General features: G+C 44.0%; 1 protein-coding gene across 2 annotated transcripts in view; it reads right to left on the reverse strand.

The window, feature by feature from the left end:
• Positions 1 to 16,601, reverse strand: part of LUZP2 (leucine zipper protein 2) — a 1,193,026-nt gene extending 1,176,425 nt beyond the window's left edge. For both annotated transcript variants that reach the window (XM_085646302.1, XM_085646301.1), the window contains exon 1: positions 16,108 to 16,601. In XM_085646302.1, coding sequence (XP_085502428.1) covers positions 16,108 to 16,169 — 62 coding nt within the window. In that variant the 5' untranslated portion in view covers positions 16,170 to 16,601. The remainder of the gene's footprint in view (positions 1 to 16,107) is intronic.
• Positions 16,602 to 16,948: the final 347 nt, after the last annotated feature.

The raw sequence follows: 16,948 nt of genomic DNA on the forward strand, positions 1-16,948 counted from the left end.
TTGCACCACCCTGGTTTAAGTGTTATCTATATCGATTGTAGAATATGTCTGAAGCGTTGGAAATTCTCAAAGCTTATGCAAGTAAATGCACATGAGTTGACCAGGACACTTACCTGATGGGATCAAATAAACACCTATTAGCCCTGCACCTTCAGAGGTGCAGGGCACATGACATCCAATAAAATTACTATTTACGGTCCAGTATGTGAATCTGAAGGGCAAACATACACCACATATTCCAATTTGGAAATCTTTTTTAAAGCAGGCATAGACCAAAGCCCATTTTCAACAAGCTTGAGGACTTGCCATCTTTAATGCACTTGTTCAGCTAGAGCTCTAACCAGAAGGATCTTGGACTATTTAATGGATATGGCAAGAACCAGCTGAACCAACTTGAGTTGAATGAAGATTCTTGTGAGCCATGCATATCAGCAAATAATTCACCAATAAACGAATAACTACATTTTAAAATATTTTAATACATTCAGACCTTCCCAGTTTAAGGAATAAATATCAAACCATGCTTTGTCAGTGCACCTTTTCCTGGTGAAACCAAACCCTAACCATAACCGGTCACTTTACATATAAGTCATTTGGTCACAGAACCTCTACCCAAAATGTTTACCACTGAGATTACCACTGCAATGAACCAGTTGTTTCTGCCCTCTTCTGGGCAGAAAGAGGCAGAGAGAAAACTGAGGCAAGGTTTGTGGAAACATGTCTGCAGTATCGACTGCTGCCGTGAGGGGAACGGCCATCCACCGCCACTTCACCAAGCCCATCACCCTGAGGGAAACGGCCACCCGGAGGACCACAACTCCCAGAACCCCCAGAGCCTCGCACACCCAGTGACGCCGCAACCGCACTAGGAGGAGCGATAAAAGCCTTGCAGCACTTCCGCGGTGTGGGAAACCTGTCTGCAGTATCGACTGCTGCCGTGAGGGGAATGGCCACTCTCACTCACCTGCTGCAGTGAGGGGAACGGCCATCCACCGCCACTTCACCAAACCCATCACCGTGAGGGAAACGGCCGCCCGGGGGACCACAACTCCCAGAACCCCCAGAGCCTCGCGCACCCAGTGACACTGAAACTGTGCTAGGAAGCACGAAAAGAGCCTCACAGCACTCCCGCGGTGCGGAAAACCTGTCTGCAGTATCGACTGCTGCCGTGAGGGAAATGGCCACTCTCACTTACCGGCTGGCGTGAGGGGAACAGCCATCCACCGCCACTTCACCAAACCCATCGCCGTGAGGGAAATGGCCGCCCGGGGGACCACAACTCCCAGAACCCCCAGAGCCTCGCGCACCCAGTGATGCCGCAACCATGCCAGGAGGCACGATAAGAGCCTCGCAGCACTCCCGCGGTGCCCGTCAGAGCCCGAAGGAGACCGGGCTGGGCCACTCCCTGTGGTTTTCCAGTAAGATCCCCTTGTTGTCTTTGGACTCATGTATGAATTGTTCCATAAGGTGGGTGTCTTCATCGTACAATTGATCCATATATTGCCAGAACAAACCACCCAATGATATAGAGTTTTACAACTTGTTCCAATTTTGCCTCTTGTGAGGACTATAAAGCAGATTATATTATATTGTGACTGAATTCTTGTGCCCTCTCCAAATTGACTAACCAAACTGATTTAAAAGGAGTCCCCGCTGGCCAACTAAAATGGGGAGGCGTATCTGCCCAGGGAAAAAAGCGGTAGTATCTGTGCAATCACCAACAAGCCACCAGCCCACCTCGATCGACCAGATACTTCAGACGGCTATAGGGTTGGTTTCAAATGAGATCGAACTGACTGAAAGACGTTTATCAATAACACCAGACTTAGCCCAGCGCACTTTTAACACTGAATTGCAATCTGTTCTGCCAATCATTAAACCAGACCCTCCAACGGCCCAAGCTAGAACACCTGCACTAGTACATGACGCGCCAACCCTGGACCTGTCCACTGGGGATACTTCTCCGGACTCTCGAAGAAGAGGGAATGCTAAAACTACTACTACAAAAGCTGGGAGAACTCGGAAGAAGGGAGCCAAGAATCCCGTAGAAGATAGGGTTCCAGGAAATGTAGGGCTGGGGGGACATGTGAATGAAGGCACAGAAAAACCACAGTGGGTGCCAATTTGGTCAGGGATTTGCATATGGAAATAAGAAACATAATTAAGGAGGAGTTGACCACTCTGACCACTAGGGTAGAAAATCTTGCATCCTTACTAGATGACTATATTAGTAAGGTAGGAACCAGGGAGAAAGATTCCCACCATCAGACCAAGCCCCTAGCCTATCCTGCCCATCTAAGAAATGGTCAAGCTCTAGTAGCCACTTCTAATTCGACTTCACAAGCTCAGAGCAATAGGGACGATGTGGCGGTTCATTTAAGTACATCTAATAAACCAATTAATAGCATCACTAGCCTGGAAAGTCAGGAACCAAGTCGGAGGCGGGAGACTGGTAGACTGGTAGACAGCAAAGATCCACAGCAGAAGAATCCCAAGTGGGAACACATATATTATTCATCCAGGATATTATAACACTACTTTATTTTGGAAAGAGATCTTATGTTGTGGAAACTTTCCTAGTCCAGTGATATTTTCTTTGCTAATTGTGTTGAAAAAATTGGTACCTGCCACATTTTTTTACTGTTTCTCTAAAATACAACATCACAATGGTTTCTTATTTGAAAAGTAATAGCTGAAAAAGTATTCAAAATGTAGGCTTCACAAGAGAAGAAACTTGGGAAAGCTATAATTTGTGAGAGAACTTTCAAAAGGAAATATGTTCCAGAAAAATCACTTTATCTAGCAAGATTTTCAACAACAGATGATATAGTATGAATTTTACAAGCTTCACAACTTCCAGATTAGCTGGCAGAATTTAATTATGAACAACAAAATTCATTATATCTTTAAATGCGTGAACACTGGGGAGAAATTTACTTAGAAGTGATACAACACCGCTCAGCAACCAAAGTTCATGCACTGTGTTCTTTAACATGGAGAGAGCAGGACAGCTATATATCTATTAACATACGGTGCTGTTAATCTCTTCCCACAGTGCAGGTGCACTAAATGCTGTCTAGTCCCACACACATGCACACACACATTTGCATCATAGTTCAAGAGTGCCTGTGTGATGTCTAGCAGATGTTTCGTACTGCAAAGGTAATCTAGTACAAACAACTATGCTTACATATTGTTTAAAACTTTTTGACTTTTTATGTGTACTGTACAGAACAGCATACGTGTGAAGTATTAAACATTTGAAGAAAAAAAACTTTTCACCTACTCAGTCTACCATGGGATGTGTAAATATTGGTGCAAAACCCTGTCTACAACTATTAGTAGATAGGGTACTGCATCATATTCCACTGGTGGGTGCATCTGAACTCCCATTCATGGTATACCCCATTGATGCAAAGCAGCACATAGCGCTAGTTTTGTTTGTTTGGTGTCCAGGTGCAGTGGCACCTTAAGTATTCAGCCTAACCTCATTGTAAGGATATTGATTTCCTTAAACATATCACTTCATTGTGTGCTTCAAATCCAACTTTGCCATTAACGAGGGTTTTAAAGGACAATTCATTAGACACCAAACTCAACATTCCTACCTACCCCAATTGAAAGTTATCACTTATTAAATGTGATGACGCATAATCAGGCCCAAAGTGGTGTAATACAACCTTTTACATAATATGGACTTATACATTTGGGAGTTCTTTGATTTATTAATAATATATGTCAACTACAGTATGGGACTTTGAAGGCTATACTTTTGCATAAACTCCGAAAGGTCTATTTAGTAAACGTATATACTTATGATAAATCTCTGTATATGTGTAAAAGCTATTTTGTAAATTTGATATTGTATCAGCTATTCAAAATGTATAGTTCATTATCATATGCTTCATATTCACAACACTAGTGATTTCAAAGCATCTGCTGGGAAATATATTTAGATTCACGTTGTTATATTCATAAAATTGAGCAGATATTTCTGACAGTTACGTTCTTAGTCACAACCAACTGAGATCTCTGCGTAACATGCTTTTCACAGGTTTGAATCACCAACTGGCTGTCTCAGATTTCTTAGATCAATCAACTTTGCACAGTTGACTTGTGAATTCTAACACGTTTGTTTCAGCACAAAGGCTGTAATTATGAATTGCACAGTATGGTCTGGGTGCAAACTCTGCACACAAAATAAAATTACAGGCAATAACTTCCTGCCTTTAGTAACATTTACAAGTTAATCCTGTGAAATGAGAAATAACTGTGTGTACCCGTTGGCGGGGTGGTTGGAACCCCAGAAACAGAGTAAGCCATGAAAAAAGCTTGCTTGATCCACCTACTAATGAATTCTAGGTAAGCCATCTACCAATGGCAACTAGGGAAGCCATCTCAACCTCATAAGATGACCTAAAGGAAACAAAAAAGAGAGTCAGATTTGTAAAAGGAGGCAGTCCTATCCAAATAGACCTGCAAAGCCCTTTTCACATCCAATAGATGCCACCCCAACTCCTGGAGAAGCCTCAGACACTATTACAGGTGCTAGCAAAATATCGTCCTGGTTCCTGTGGACGCTAAAGCTACCTTCAGCATAAATGGGGGATCTCGGCGAAGCACCATACCATCGCCAAAAAAAGAGAGAAAACGTTTTCTGGCTATAAGAGCTGCCAATTCCCCAATCCACTAGCTGATGAGATAGTCACCAGAAACACAATTTTTAGGGTAACAAACTTAACATCAACCTGTTCTAGTGGTGCAAAGGGAGCAGAGGTGAAGGCCCTAAGGACCAGTGGAAGATTCCACAGAGAAAAAGGGGGTTTAGTCAGAGGTGTAAAATGACAAAAACTATTTAACAATATGGACCTCAAAGCCTCAGAATCTACCAGATTGCACCACGGAGCCCGGAAAGCCCTGATAGCCACCAAAAGGTCCCAAGAACAGTTTCTCATGCCCATCCCATAGGAATTGTAACACATCTGTGAGGGAACAAACAGCTGGAAAGACCGAAGGAGTAACACACAAAGACTGAAAATTTGCCTAATGGGGCCTATACGCATGTAAAGTGGAAGGATGTTGAAAATTCTGGAGTGCTACCGCTAGCTGATCTGTGAACCCTTGTTTCGTCCACCCCCTCCTTTCAACTTCCAAACCAATAGTTTTAGCCCCTGGGAGAGAATTCTAGATGAGAACCTGAGAGGTGAGAGCCAAAGAGGAAGTAACCAAGGATCCGGAAGGGCTAGGGACCTGAGAATCGGAAACCACACCCTACCAGGCCACAAAGGAACCACTAGGGTCATTACCCTGTCCTCCCACTGGAGCCTCGATGGAAGCCTGGGAATCAGAGGAAAAGGAGGGAATGCACAGATAGGTTTTTTGGGCAAAGAGACCAGGAAAGCATCCACCCTCGATGCTCTCTCCTGTGGGGCCCTTGTCCAAAACCATCATAGCTGGGCATTGGACGGAGAGGCAAATAGATCCAAAAAAGGGACTCCAAATCTCCAACATATTTCCATAAACATGGACACTTTCAGAGACAACTCCAGAGAGGGGGACAACATGTGACTGAGATAGTTGGCAATCACATTGTCCACCCCCCCAATGTGGACTGCTGAAATGGAAAGAAGAATGATCTCTGTGCCCAACTCATCAATTGCCTGGCAACTAAATTGAGGGACTGATACCTGGTTCCCCCTTGGTTATTTACTTAAGCTACTGTCACCGTATTGTCTGACCTGACCACATGACATGACCCCCAATAGAACATCCAGAAAATGCAACAGAGCACGCCTGACTGACTGCCATCAACTGCCTCCAGTTGGAAGACCTCCGGCTCTCCACCAGAAACCAACATGCTTGAGCTGAGGACAGACCCAGAGTTGACCCCCACCCAAAGAAGCTGACATCCATTGTGAGAACCATTCGGAGGTCTGGCAGCAGCTCTTAGCCCCTGGACAATGAATCCAGCATAAGCCACAATCCCAAATCCTTCTAAATTTTGAGGGATGAGGAACCATCATGTTGAAGTGCTCTGAAGACGGAGCCTAGAAGGTAACTCCAAAGGGGGCAATAATGGAACCTGGCCTAAGGAACTGTTAAGACTGAGGCTGCCATGTGACCCTGGAGGTGCAGCTAATGACGAACAGACAGAGACTCTGGAATAAACACCATGTTCAAGTCTGTCTCTAAACAGGCCCCTGTGAAGATCCTCTCCTGAGCAGACCGAAGTCGATATTTGTCTCAGGTGAACAGAAATCCGGGCTCCTGGAGCATCAGCACTGACTCCAAAATCCTCAGACGTTCTTGTATGGTATTAATGGGGGCAGGCACCCTGGAAATGGAGAGAAGCCACAAGGGGGGCCACCATCTTGATGAAGACACATGGAGCCCCCTTCAAAATGAAAGGCAGGAAATTGAAGTGATAATGAATGTTGTTGAAACAGAACCGTAGAAACTGATTGGCCCTGGGTGGATCGGCACATGGAAGTGAGCATCCGGAAGATCCAAGTTGATCACCCAATGACTCTGGCAAACCAAAGGAATAATTCTTTGAAATTTCTCCATTTTGGAAGAGATGGTCTGTACAAACTTGTTCAAGCATTTGAGGTCCACTACCGTCCGAAATCCCCCATGACCTTTTTGAACCAGAAAAATGATGGAGTAGAACCCTTGACCTATGGACAACAGGGGGACCTCTGAAATCGACGCCTTATGCCAAAGGGCTACTCCTCCTCCTTGAATCGCAAGCCTCTTCTCCTTGAAATATGGCCATGGAGTTGGTTGCACGCCTGAATTCGGGGGAAAGGACATGAACCCTATCCCGTGACCTGAATGGATTATCTGGAGCACCCAAGAGTCCGGAGTATATCTGGTACATGCTCTCAGGAAAAAATGCAGCCTGCCTGCGACCACACCGGGCAGACCATCTCATAGATAGTCAGAAGGGCTATTATTTGGTGGGCTTATACTTTTTCTCCTTCTCTTTCCTTGGTAAAAAAACCCCCTGCTGGCCTGAATACTGTTGATGAGAGGGCTGACGCACAGAAAAAGATTTAGCCGGATGAGGAAAGGAAGACTTCTTCAAAAAATAAGTGTGCTTTTTTTCTTTAAAAAGCTTATGCAGTTTGATTTACAGCTCCTGCCCAAACAAGGGGGAACCATCAAAAGGTATATAAAGTGTGGATTACTTTTGGTCAGAATCCATGTGGCACTCCTTCAGAACCCAGTTGCAGCAAGCCAGACTAGAAGCTCCAGCCAAAAGAGCGGAGGCCTGGGCAACATTGAAAGAAATGTCTGACATATATTCAACCTGTCGCTCAATACTAAGTAAGGAAGAACATTCAGTCCCTTCCTCCACTGCTTTGAATAGCTGTTTGAAGTCAGAAATTAATGACTGTGAGACATACCTACTGTATGTACCAGCCCTCAAAGCAGTGCTTCATTTGTTAAAAAATGAAGGGCCATGGCCCTCCTCAGGTGGGCACTGCAGGGTGCACCACCCATTGCCCCTGCCAGCCCTGCCCAATAACAGTACCACCACAACTACTACCCATCACACTCCTACGAGTGTGACAGTTCAGACTATTGCCCAAAGCTATGAGAACGACTTTGGCAGAAGGTATTGGTCATTTTAAATATTTATTTAGTTTATAAACAACTGTTGTGTGCTCATCTTTAACTTAGACAAACAACGCCACCATGTGGCAGAGTCAGAAGTACCGGTGTTAGTAATTAAGTGCGGCTGCTGAGCACCGGAAACCACTGGCTCAAATTAAGCACTACCTCAAAGTTAAAAAGGATCCAGAGTAAACCTCTTTAAAGGATGAATTCACTCTGTTGCCTGTATGGCCTCTAATCACGGAGTCCTCTGTTGGAGAAGTGCGTCCCATCAAACAGGCAACAGACGAGTGTATAGGTCTAGAATCAGGCAAGAACTTCTGCATGTCTGCAATAGGATATCATTTAGCCATAAAATGTGGCATAAGAATCCTATTAGGATCCTTCCACTCTCTGCGCAATACCCCAATAATGTCTAGATGCATAGGAAAGTCCAAATGCGCAGTTTGCTGAAATTGTCGCAAAAGACCAACAGTAGAAGAAGGTTCAGGGCTTTCTCACCGGGGGCCCGCACATGCTCAGAACAATGACCCATAAGAAGCCCGTCTTCTTACCGCATCCACCTCTCCTCCACAATCTGACAGTGGGAACGGGACCTGCTTCCAAAAAGGAGTCGCATCCACAGCATCTACTCCTTGATGAGGGCTACCTGTGGCACCTAATCCCTGAAGAGGCCACCACCAGGTTCAAGAAAATAATCCTAAACTGTACCCGCCCGACAGGAGCCGAATGTCTTTACAGAGACAGAAAAAAGAACAGGAGGAAAACTAGAAGTGTCAACCCTTATAGGCCATTGCCTATGGGGGAGGGTCACCTTTCAGCATTTCTTGTTCTTTGTTCAGTCTCTGGAGGTTGTTTCCACCTCAGTAAAGAATGTGACTGGAGGACGTAGAGGTAATGAGAGAATAACAGAGACAAAAACGAGGGGACAGCTATTTGAGAACCCTTATTTTGAATTGAATATTGTTACTCTCTTTATTGTGAATGGCAGCTGAATCTAATATTGATGTTACTGGATTCAAGTATTGTTTTTTTTATCCTCCTGTGGCACAGAGCTGCCTCAGGATTCCAAGCTCGAGGGGAGACATTGAGGTATCAAGCTGTGCACCTCAAGTCGAGCCTTCGTGAAACCAGAAGCAACCATTTCAAACAGTGTGTTTAACACAGTTTGTTCCAGCTGTGGGGAATCAACAATCAGCAGAAATACAATACAATGCTTACAAGAGTCTTTCTCTCTAGTATGGTCTAAAAACACAATGTTGTTCTCTCTCAAAGACATATTTAAGCAGATCAATGTTTCAACAGAGCGCTCTGACTCTCACTGAGCAGCTGCCGCAAATCAGGCTTCAAGGTATCACGTGGGGAAATCAATACTGGAAATGTCATCAGATAACATCAGGAAAGAATTTACAAGAAACACAGTTTTTCACTGACTGTGCTCCCAGGATGTTTCTTAAAATACTTCTTGAATGCACAGGGATCATTTTATGAAATATTACAAAATGGTAAGGTCATAAGTAATGTCATTTCGTTGACTACGTGCTGTTCCCTTAAAAAAAATCAAATTTACTAAGCTGTCAATTTCACTTCTATCAAATATACATAAAATGAAACAATCCTCAACTATGTGTGTCAGGCAAGCAGCTGAATGCGTTTCTTGTAATAGTTCTGCTTTTGCGCTTTTACTAACATTTATCCACCCCAGCTTTTTGTGAGTAAATAATGCATGATGTTTAGTCTCATCAGAGTTCTGTGAAATGATCGAGCTACAGTCACTTCAGAGTGCTATACAATGATCGAGGTACAGTCACCTCAGAGTGTTATGTAACAAGCGAGGTACAGTCCCTTCAGAGTGCTATGCAATGATCGAGGTACAGTCACTTCAGAGTGCGATGTAATGATCGAGGTACAGTCACCTCAGAGTGCTATGTAATAAGCGAGGTAAAGTCACCTCAGAGTGTTATGTAACAAGCGAGGTACAGTCCCTTCAGAGTGCTATGCAATGATCGAGGTGCAGTCACTTCAGAGTGCGATGTAATGATCGAGGTACAGTCACCTCAGAGTGCTATGTAATAAGCGAGGTAAAGTCACCTCAGAGTGTTATGTAACAAGCGAGGTGCAGTCACTTAAGAGTGCTATGTAATGATCGAGGTACAGTCACCTCAGAGTGCTATGTAATAAGCGAGGTACAGTCACTTCAGTGTGCTATGTAATGATCGAGGTACAGTCACCTCAGAGTGCTATGTAATAAGCGAGGTACAGTCACTTCAGAGTGCTATGTAATAAGCGAGGTACAGTCACTTCAGAGTGCTATGTAATGATCGAGGTACAGTCACCTCAGAGTGCTATGTAATAAGCGAGGTGCAGTCACTTCAGAGTGCTATGTAATGATCGAGGTACAGTCACTTCAGAGTGCTATGTAATAAGCGAGGTACAGTCACTTCAGAGTGCTATGTAAAGATCGAGGTACAGTCACCTCAGAGTGCTATGTAATAAGCGAGGTGCAGTCACTTCAGAGTGCAATGTAGTGAGCGAGGGAGAATGATTGGGGGAAAATATGCTGAGAGCTGTGGATGAATGGTCTCCTTAAGAGGTGGATGGAGATGAGATTGATTTCAACGAAAACTCATCTGAGCAAACGTCATTGTGAGACAAGGAAATGAAAAATCCTTGGAAGTGGAAGACCACATGAGTGCGAGTACCATAGACCCCACTGTGCATGACTGCAAGCCATGCTTAGACATTCGGCTGGTACCGGATGGCGACAGTAGTAGTAGTATGGTTTTAGTGGCTGTAGTGAAATGAACCCATATAGTCACCTACACACACAAAGAGGAAGTATTGGGTATTTAATAAACACTAGAACGGATTCCATTCTAGCTACATGTGTGGTGAGGCATTGTGGGGTGTTAAAAACAATGTAAAATCTCTGGCTCTTTTTGAGGTCTTTTAGGCTACAAGAGTAGTATCAACCTGATCAGTGTGTATTAGTTTCAATTAGTCTTTCTTCGCAAAAACACGAAATATTTTTGATTGAGTTCAACAAATGTTTCACGACAACGTGTCGCTTCATCAGGGCATAAGATAGTTTTGACGGTATGAATCTTAGTGGAGATGAAATATACACAAAGTTACGATGATGGAGCGATGACTGATGTATTTCACTTTCTTTTTCAGCGATACTGAGAGCCCAGTTTGTGTCCATATGGTATTTCTTTTATTCGTCTCCAAAGTGATGAACCGTGATGTCATCAGTCTAATAGCCGGTGGCTCAGTGCAGTACGGGGGTCTGTAAATATTGAATATTATTCAATAGCGATGCACGAGCAGAAAGAGCAATGCCGTAAAATAAATGTCCTAAAAAGGATGATGGCATGACTCATACAGACAACTTGAAGCATTTAATTTGCATGAAGAGGTACTCTCTACCAGACCAGTCTCAAATACAATATCATTTTAATTTTAATAGATTTGAAAAGAGATATCAAAAGAGAGGAAAACAGAGAGAAGAAATATAGCCTGCCAGTTTGGACCCTAAGCTGAAATATCTAAGAGCACGATTCTCAGCAGTCCGAACAATTAGGTCTTACGATTTAACTTCTCAATAATCCCTGACTCCAGCTGAGGTAAAACCAATGTCCTTTCTACTTAATCTGGGATTGTTTAGTATATGGCATAGGTATGTATACATCTCATCACTGCTGTAACGCTTACATAGAGGTATTCTTTTTTCAAAAGGACCATCAACATAGTATTAAGTAGTTTGAGTTAAAAGAACCCTTTAGTGCCGTGATAATTGATGTCATTTTCCAATGGTAATACATATATTAAACTTGTCATAAGTAATGATCAGCACATGAGTGAGATTGGAAAATGTACTAAACTATAACATACATCACATGATTGCAAATCAACCTTATTGTAAACACTACAGTTATGGAATCTTTCTGGATGAGGTGCTGGTAAACTAGTACCACTTTATCTGTTTTAAAAAACAATTTACTTCATACAACTTTAATGGTAGGCAATATCTTACACTTAGTTCATTCACAATCACCCACTTCGTTTCTCGATTTACTGATCACATTACAATACCACAAAACCTCCAACAGATAATTCTAAGATAAAACTGAGATCCTGATGATGGGTGGGTGCCACTATATTTCGACCTAGGGCTGGTGGACAGTTGCGCTAATCCCTCTCCCCCTCCCGGTGGCTACAGAATGGAATCTAGTGGGCATTGAGGATTCAGTGATGACATTTGCTTCTCGATTTAACAAAGTGACTGAAAGTTGCATTATTTTAATTAAGTTCTGGAGGAAATGTACATCCTGAAGATGAATGGCTCGTTATTCAAGTTCCATTTTGTCATGACAGTATTATGGTAGATCCATATTTCATTTGATTTAGTTAGTTGTGGTATGGTCAAACTTCATAACTATTGGCATTGAATAGAATTTCTTTTAAGACATTTTGTATTCTCCATCATTCAGTAGGTCAACGAACCCACTTATATACATGTATCTATAGAAGCTCATGCTATGCTGCAAGGTGGGATTCAACATCCCCTCTGCAAGGTGGCGGATTCATGTGATATCTTGGAGCCGTCCGGAGGCATCCTCTGCCCACCATACTTTGACTATTCCTGACTTTCTATAGAGATTTGAAAACTTTTGTATTTGATTCTTAATTTGATTGTTTAAGTTTGTATTTTCAGGACATTTCTGGGGAGCAGAGTATTTTACAAGCTGAATTTCAACATGTTTTGCTTGATCAGCGAAAGACACAGCAAACCAGAAATGATTGCATGTAACGTTCTCTTTGTTATTTCTGCTATGGCGTAATTACTTGCTGGGCAGTGCCTCACCTTTCCTTCTACCTAATTGAATGATAGGTTTGGAATCATATTGGTCTAAAATCCTATTGATAATGTTATCAATCTTCTTCAGGTAAACTACTTTTCTATCGGACATTTGTCTTGGCTGTGATAAGAGCTCTGTAAGGAACTATATTATTCTGAATTCTGGGGCGAGAGCTTGACCTATGCAGCATATTTCCAGAAGTGATGAAAGTTTTGCAAGTCAAGAGGATAGTGAGGTGCTCTACAAATAATGGACGATTCTGAGCAGGATCATAAAAGGTCAATGAACAGCCTACATCTGTACCCTGCTTCCCACTGGTCGCGAGCCTACCATGTTGCGGTAGAAGCGAGGTCTGATGGCACCCATCCTCTTCCATTCTTATAGACTATTTTCCTGTGTAAATCTATTCTACTGTGTGTTCCATTGATATTCCTGACTCCAAACACCCTGTAATCTTAATGGTAAATGTTTCCCTTAGAGTGCCCTATAGCCACAAGCGCTCCATTGTAGATGTAGCATTTGAGTGTTCAAGCACATACACGTGTATGGTGGCTCAAATTCAGAATCATCAGTCCAGTGTGAACACTTGCCACTTTTGGTTTAGAAGTCGAATAGGAAGTAGACTTTGGTCAAATCTGATACTCATGATACTGAATTATCATCAAACCGCAGCTGCGTACGGGAGAAAACTTTCAGGAGCCTATAACCGAGGAAACATCTCTCTGAGGCGACTCAGCCTGAAAATGAAAGACACACAATTGATGGACGAAACGCAGAACAAATCAAAACATTCACCCAGTCAAGAAATCTGCTCTAAATCCATCATTCTTTTGCTCACCATGCCACCCCAGTTTAGACCTGGCCATATGCAAATCAGTCTTGACCCTGTGCCTCATGGGAACAGTCCAGCACGTAGTGGAAAATCTCACTGACTCAGTCTGAAAACGAGCACAGCAAGTTCACTAGGAAACCTCAACAGCAACAACCATGCCTGGTGTCCATAAATGATCACAGAGCTGAAGAGTGACATAACATTTACAAGAACTGCCTTACGTGTGACACAACAAATAGAAGTAGTCATGTATTCATCCACACAGTCAGGGTATGATCCTTGCAGACATTATGTCATCGTTGTTGTGAAATGTTACTTTTATATGACTACGCATTTTAGAAAAAAGTTTCAGGATTGTTCAGATCTTCTGATTCGACAGTACAAGCCCATGACTCTTCCTGGCACCACTGATGTACCTTAAAAAGAAAGGTAACTTGTTTCACCAACATCATCTCTTCGCGCTATTGGTAAAATGACATTTAATGTACTGCACTTTCTTTAATCTCATATTCATGGCCACTGACCGGGAACAGCTAAACGAGTAACTCTTCTAATAGCCCCAGCTCTGCACCATCGACCACCCAGTTGACACCATCAACCACCCAGTTGACATACGACATCCAGAAACGCCACACAAATTGCACACCAGTCACACATTTACAACAGATTGTAGGTTGAAATATTACCAGTTCTGTGTCATAGAGAAACTAACATTTGGATAACTAAGCAGTGCTTGAAATTCTATCATTTTCAATTCCCTAATTTCTTCAAATGGAAATTACTCCATAAAATTAAAGCACGGTTGGGATTACACATTGTAGATGTGTTTCTTTTGTCTTCATTTTAACCGAAACGTCTCGCTAAACCCTCAGAAAATGTAGTTGCCAAACAAAAAATGTAATGCCAAAGTTACTTTAATGAAACTTTTCGTTACTATACGAGTGGCACGCTTTCATGCAATGTGGCGCGTTTTCAGTTAACAGAAACATTACTTCAGGGTGAGTGAATCTATTTCTCGGAGGTGTATATTGCTCTGTGTGACTTGTACTCGCCACCTCGATGTTGCTCGTGTTGGTACAGGGAACAGAGAATGATTCAGCATTTACTGCATCCAATTCTGCTGAGTAACGCCAGAACGGGGCCATATTCAAGCTGTGTGTTCTCAAGGTAACAACTGTACACTCCATGCCTCATCTTGTTGGCTTCCAATAGGTATGTCATAATGAATTAAATGCAGTTTCTTAAACATTACTCAGAAGCGCACGCATTCGGAAGGGCTGTCAATACTTTGCAAAGTTTGAGTCAGGCAGACGCATCACTCATCCACAATTCAAAGCTTATATCTGTTTCTACCTGCGAGAAACTTGAGTAGTGCTTCGTGTTTCATTGATTTAGAATTTGATTTAAAAAAGAAAAAACAAAATCACAACACATCATTATATGAAACCGGGTTCTGTTTGGGCTTTGTGGACACAGCGTGAAGCCCCCGCGAGTGCTTGCCACTCAGCCTGCACCACTCATACGCATGGCTCCGCTCCCAAATAAAAACAAGAATACTAAATGATATCATTTTCAGCACTGCGGCATCAGCACTTAAAAGGAGGCTTCAAAATAGATTGGATACCTCATGAACTCAGGTGAAACTGGACCTTTACCAGTACGGATACTAACCAGTGCTTATTAACAATAAACGAACAGTGAAACCGAAGGCCGGCGCCTCCTCCCTGTCTCTGCTGCCCCTGCAGCGGCCGGTGAGCCTGTCAATCACACCAGAACCGAAGGGGCTTCACTGCTCTTCCCAAACACTGTCCCTCTCCGGGGGTTCGTGTGGGAGGGTAAGAGACAGTCCACACCTGGGGGCGCTGAGACTGCTGCTGCGGTGCTCGGAAGACACAAGCCACTCCGCCGTCAAACGCAATGCCCGTGGCTATATGTTTGACCAAAATGGCTACTTAATTTGAAGGCAAGAATGAATCTCCCCACCATGCCTGCACGGTATTATGATGACGCTGTCTGACAATCACTGCAGCAGTGCCATTTAATACCAGCAGCCGCGCGGACCTCGCAGTGCCTCGTAAGTCACCACTATTAACTTTTCTCATACCCAGAGTGCCCCAAGCTGTCACTTCGGCACACGCTGACTGTTCGCCATAAGCCCTGCATATCTGGCGGCCCGACCCATAAACTGCGAGCAACGCAGCGCAGTATTTGCAGGTTGGACATGTTTTTATAACTGTATGTCAGGGATACTTGCTAGCAACCCAGAGTTAGTTTTAGGAAACTGCAACTAATATGACTTCTACAATGAATACATATATATTTCCAAAAGACGTCAGACGCTCAGAAAATACTTCTTTGATGCAAGCAGCTTGCTGCAATAGTCATTCCAAACAGAGTTCCGTTCTAGGGAAAGCTGTGCCTGGCAAGCAGAGGGAACGCCGGCTTCCCAGGCTGTTTTCAAAGTCACAGGATTAATTAGCGCCTGTGACGGGTCGCTGCATTCACTTGCTTTTGTGATGTTGGCTGTTTGCCAAATTGCAGCCACATAACTATTTAAAAGGTCACGGAAGCACTACACCTGCCCAAGAAGGGACTGACTGATACACCAGCTTGTCCGTGCAGGTGGTATCTCGGTGCCCGCCATCTGCACACCAGCCCCACACGCTGAACTTGCTCCCGCGAAAGAAAACATTATCCTTGCCTGTGCACAGTAACAATGGAGACCGCGCAGTCATGCACCCAGAAAGGGGTCCCCAAGCTGGGTCTTGGAACAAAATCCCCCTTCTCACTTACCTTGCGCCGAGAGCCAGAGCCGGGAGAAAGGACAGCAAGTAAAACGCAGGGATGAAATCCATGGTGCAGCGCGCCTGCTTTCTGTGCTGCGCGGCTCCGAGTTTCTCCCCGTTCCCAGCGTCTCCCCTTGCAGGCAGGCAGCTTCCTGTGCCTGGGGTCTGTAGACGCGGATGAGCCGCGGAGAGAGCGGGCAGCCTGGAGACGGGAGCGCGGAGAGCGGTCTGAGCTCCACCGGTGATGTCACGGGCGACGGAGCTGCCGCTGCGCCTGCTGCAAGCCTCCTGCCAGGGCGCTGTGATTATTCAACACAGTGCCTCTATTGATGTCCTCGGGGGTTTGTTATTACTACCAGTTTAAGTGGCAGCCGAGGCGGGAGGGGGCTGGTGCACGACTCCTAGCGCCGAGGCGAGGCGTGCCTTCTGTTTTTTAGCGGTGGGCACTATATCACCGCTCCGTCTGAGGAAAAATGCAGCAGTGTCCAAAACGCTGCTTTGCTTGACTGGTGGCCGCTGGTGAATGGTGTCTCGAGAGCAGGGAGCTCTGCTCAGCGTGCACAGAAGAGTTCACTCGGCTTTTTTTCAGGACAGAACTACTATACAACGGAGTGATGCAAAATAGTACAATAGTACGTCTTTAATGTCCATACTAGGCTGCAAGTAACAATTGGAAAGGGTGATATAATAGAACTTTATGAACTTCATTCAATCGTGCATTTTAATATCCACGTGCCTCTGCTGTGCACGCGCTGCATTGCTTGTTATTATGGTGCGTGCCGATATGTTTAGTCAGTTTTGGAATGCGAGATAATGGAGCCCCACTTGCAGAATGTGATGAGTGGACC

Source organism: Triturus cristatus, chromosome 3_1 (assembly GCF_964204655.1).
Source record: "Triturus cristatus chromosome 3_1, aTriCri1.1, whole genome shotgun sequence".
Taxonomy (NCBI): domain Eukaryota; kingdom Metazoa; phylum Chordata; class Amphibia; order Caudata; family Salamandridae; genus Triturus; species Triturus cristatus.